We start from the raw sequence: 3,195 nt of genomic DNA, 5'->3' as shown, positions 1-3,195 counted from the left end.
GTTGCCGGCAGCGGGCCAAACAAGTCGACGCCCCACCTATAGAACAGGCCACATATGGGGAGGCTCTGGAGGTTTGGGGTGCGGACGTTGAAGGTGGCGCGCGCGCGCGCGCAGAGATCGCAGCGCCGCAGCTCATGGCGTACGTCAGTGACCATGCCATGCCACCAGAAAGAGGTGAGCAGCAGGGCGTGCGTTCTGCGCGAGCCGTAGTGGCCAGTTTTTGCGTGAGCTTCGCGGACTAGTGAGCGACGGTCGGCCGGTGCAGGTACAACCCGCGTGGCCCCGTCCGGCATGCGGTACCAAAGTTTGCCCTCCTTCCAAGCATAGTATTGCAAGCGCTTGTGCACCCGCGTGCGCAGGGCCGCGTTTGCCCCTGGCACGTGTTCACCGTTTTGCAGGTAGTGAAGCGCTGCGGCGTCCTCCCAGATGTCTCGGCCCCCGTGGGTGGCGACTGCCGCGTCGGCCACATCGACGTTAACTGCCAGCCGAAGCATGCCGGCGTAAGAAAGGGCTGGAGGGGGCCCTCCCCTCCCTTCACCGCCACAGTTGTTGGCTGCCCTTGGTGAGGCGCCGGAACTGCGAGATGGAGAGTCACTGGTGGTTGCAGGGTGAGAGCCCTGCCCACAGCTGCTAGGCGGGCTTGATGTTGAGCCCTGCGTTGCACCGCACGTGAAGACGCTGCGTGCCCTAGACCCGAGCCAAGGGGAAGGGCGCTGTGGTTGCAGATGGGTGCGCGGCTCGGCCTGACCAGGGCTGAGCTGCGCGGCCTGAAGGGCTGCCCCCCCAGACGCGGGCGCCGTTGCATTGGTCAGATGCTTGGGCGCCGCCTGCCCACTGCGAGGCCCGACTGCCCCATCAGAGCAGTCAGTCGGCCCCCGGCGATAAGCTTGCATTGGCGTTGGCGATAGCGATAGCGAAAGCGTTGCAGACTCCACAGCGATGCGATTGCACCGTTGCGCTGCCCCCCAGGCCATACCGATTGCCAGGATGGACTGGAGGCAGTTGGCGTCCATGCAGCGCCCCAGCACCTCCCGGCGACGTGCCTCGGACACGCCGGGGGCGGCGGTGGAGCTTGTGGCGTAGCCCATGGCGCGTTCGCGCTCATCTGCGTTGGGCTCGTCCCAGCATTGCGTGTTGGTGTCAAAGACAGCCCCCCGCCCCTCAGGGCGGAAAGCGTAAGAGCGGTGGCGTGAGACTAGGGTTGGCAGGGCTGAAAGCGGCTGCCCCGGCACGTTGCACTGATACCAAGGTGACCGTTCCCGCCCTTGAGCAGGACCCACAGTCCTCCCGCTATCTAGGATGGCTTGCACTGTCAGACCCGGCGGGCGCTGCACCTCCAGACTAACCGCGCCCAGCACAGCCGGTGGCAGCAGGTTGGTCCAGAAGTTGCGCAGTCGGTGGGCGTAGCTGCCGAACCGCGCCGCGTCGAGGAGCACTGCGGGGCCCAGTATTTGGCAGACTTGCTCAAATTGCCGGCGAATGCGGGCGTCAGGGTGCAGTTGGAACGATGTGTTCTCTATCAGGAAGGCAGGTGGGCATGCGGGCTGCGCCAGCTGGAGAGCTCTCAGGACTCTAACCAACTGAAACAGCGACCTAGAACGCGCACCCTCCAGGCCAGCCCCGCCCCCCGCGTTGGACAGATCTTGGCACTCCCAGCCCGCGACCACCAACCACGGCCCCGGGGCCTGCCGCACAGCAGCTTGGATGGCCTCAGGTGTTGTGGCGTAGATGTCTTGGGGAAGGGTGACGAAGGCGTCGTCGCAGGCGGTGGGTGAAAGCTGAGCTGGGTAGAGCGCTGCCAGGCTTTGCAGGCGGAAGCGAGCGACCTTCTGGGCGACGGCGGCAGTGTCGGCGTAGATGTACCGTCCGACTTTGACGCCGGCGCGCAGCGCTGCTTCTAGGCCCGCGCACAGGCCCCCAAAGGGCTCATAGACGGTGATGCCGTCGCTGGTGGCTCCTGCGAAAAAGGCGGGGCTTGCGGGGGCTGTGTTGAGCTGGAGTGTATCGTCCGGCGCTTGCACCCCCCCCAGCGTGAGGGGCGTCCCACCCAGCGGATGGGCCGGAGGTGGGAGCCCCTTGCGCTGAGCGGCCATAAGCCATCCAGCGGCGCGCTGTGCTAAGGCTTGCGAATGCTTGCGGCGGCGGGCCAAATCTGGCAGAACGCGCGCCACGACAGCAGCGGCAGTTGCTGCATTCAGAGTGACGGCCCCCTCTGTGTGATTGCCCCCCATTAGGTCGTATGCGTGGGGGATGTGATCATCGATCGGGTTGTGCGGGCCAGGCAGTGTCAGCACAGCTTCCAAACTGCAGGCAGCCAGTGTTGGCCAAGCAACCCCGTCCGCAGGGTACAAAGCAAGGACAGCCGCTACACCCACTGGGCATGACTGCAGCTCTGCCTCCCATTGGCTGGGGTCCTCTATGCTATCAAGCGTGGGCTGCCAAAACGTACCGTCAGGCATGAGGACGCGAGGAAGCTCGCGGGGCACAGGCTGACCCTCAAGGTCAATCTGCGCGCCAGACACATCGAGGGTGGAGGATTGTGGGAAGCGGCTGAGCGCGTCAGCGTTAAGGTGCTTCTTGCCAGCCCTGTGCACAATGTCGAAGGAAAATCCTTGCAGCATGTGCACCCAACGCCACGATGTGTCATCCCCTGTCCTGGCCTCCTTCAGCAAGTGCAGCAGCGGGCGATGGTCAGTGACCAGCAAGAAGTGCGTGCCCTGCAGGTACGGCTTGAATTGTGCCAGCACCCAGGTGGCTGCCAGCGCCTCCCCCTTCCAAGGAGTGTAGCGCCGCTCGTGCTCATTGCAGCTCCTGCTGACGCAGGCCACTATGTATTCCTTACCAGCGTCGTCCAGCTGCCCCAGCACCCCCCCAATGCCGAGCTGGCTCCAGTCTGTATGGACAATGAAGGGCTTGTCGGGGTCGGGGTGGCGCAGGGCGTTGCCGGGCTTGGCGATCTCTGCTTTGAGTTGTTCAAAAGCGGCGATGGCCGCAGGGGACATGTTAAATGAGACGTCTTTGCGCAAGAGTGCGTGCAAGGGTGCTGCTATGGTGCTGTAGTCGGGGCAGTACACCCGATAGTAATTGAGCACCCCCAGGGCTGTTTGAAGCTCCTTGAGATTTCTAGGTACAGGCAGGCTCATCATGGCGGCGACCTTGGCCTCGTCAGGCTTGCGCCCATCGGGGGTGATGTAG

General features: G+C 64.3%; 1 protein-coding gene across 1 annotated transcript in view; it reads right to left on the bottom strand.

Annotated features, from left to right (window-relative positions):
• Nucleotides 1-630: 630 nt before the first annotated feature.
• Nucleotides 631-3,195, bottom strand: part of MNEG_8910 (Retrovirus-related Pol polyprotein from transposon gypsy) — a gene marked incomplete at both ends in the record, with an annotated part of 8,756 nt that continues 6,191 nt past the window's right edge. The window contains 5 exons of the mRNA XM_014042619.1: nt 631-653; nt 977-1,160; nt 1,335-1,435; nt 1,607-1,957; nt 2,843-2,962. Of these exons, the coding sequence (XP_013898073.1) occupies nt 631-653; nt 977-1,160; nt 1,335-1,435; nt 1,607-1,957; nt 2,843-2,962 (779 nt within the window). The remainder of the gene's footprint in view (nt 654-976; nt 1,161-1,334; nt 1,436-1,606; nt 1,958-2,842; nt 2,963-3,195) is intronic.

This window comes from Monoraphidium neglectum (genome assembly GCF_000611645.1).
Source record: "Monoraphidium neglectum strain SAG 48.87 unplaced genomic scaffold scaffold01754, whole genome shotgun sequence".
NCBI classification, from domain to species: Eukaryota; Viridiplantae; Chlorophyta; class Chlorophyceae; order Sphaeropleales; family Selenastraceae; genus Monoraphidium; species Monoraphidium neglectum.
The sequence above is the reverse complement of the archived record's forward strand: the minus strand, read 5'-3'. Positions and strand labels throughout refer to the sequence as shown.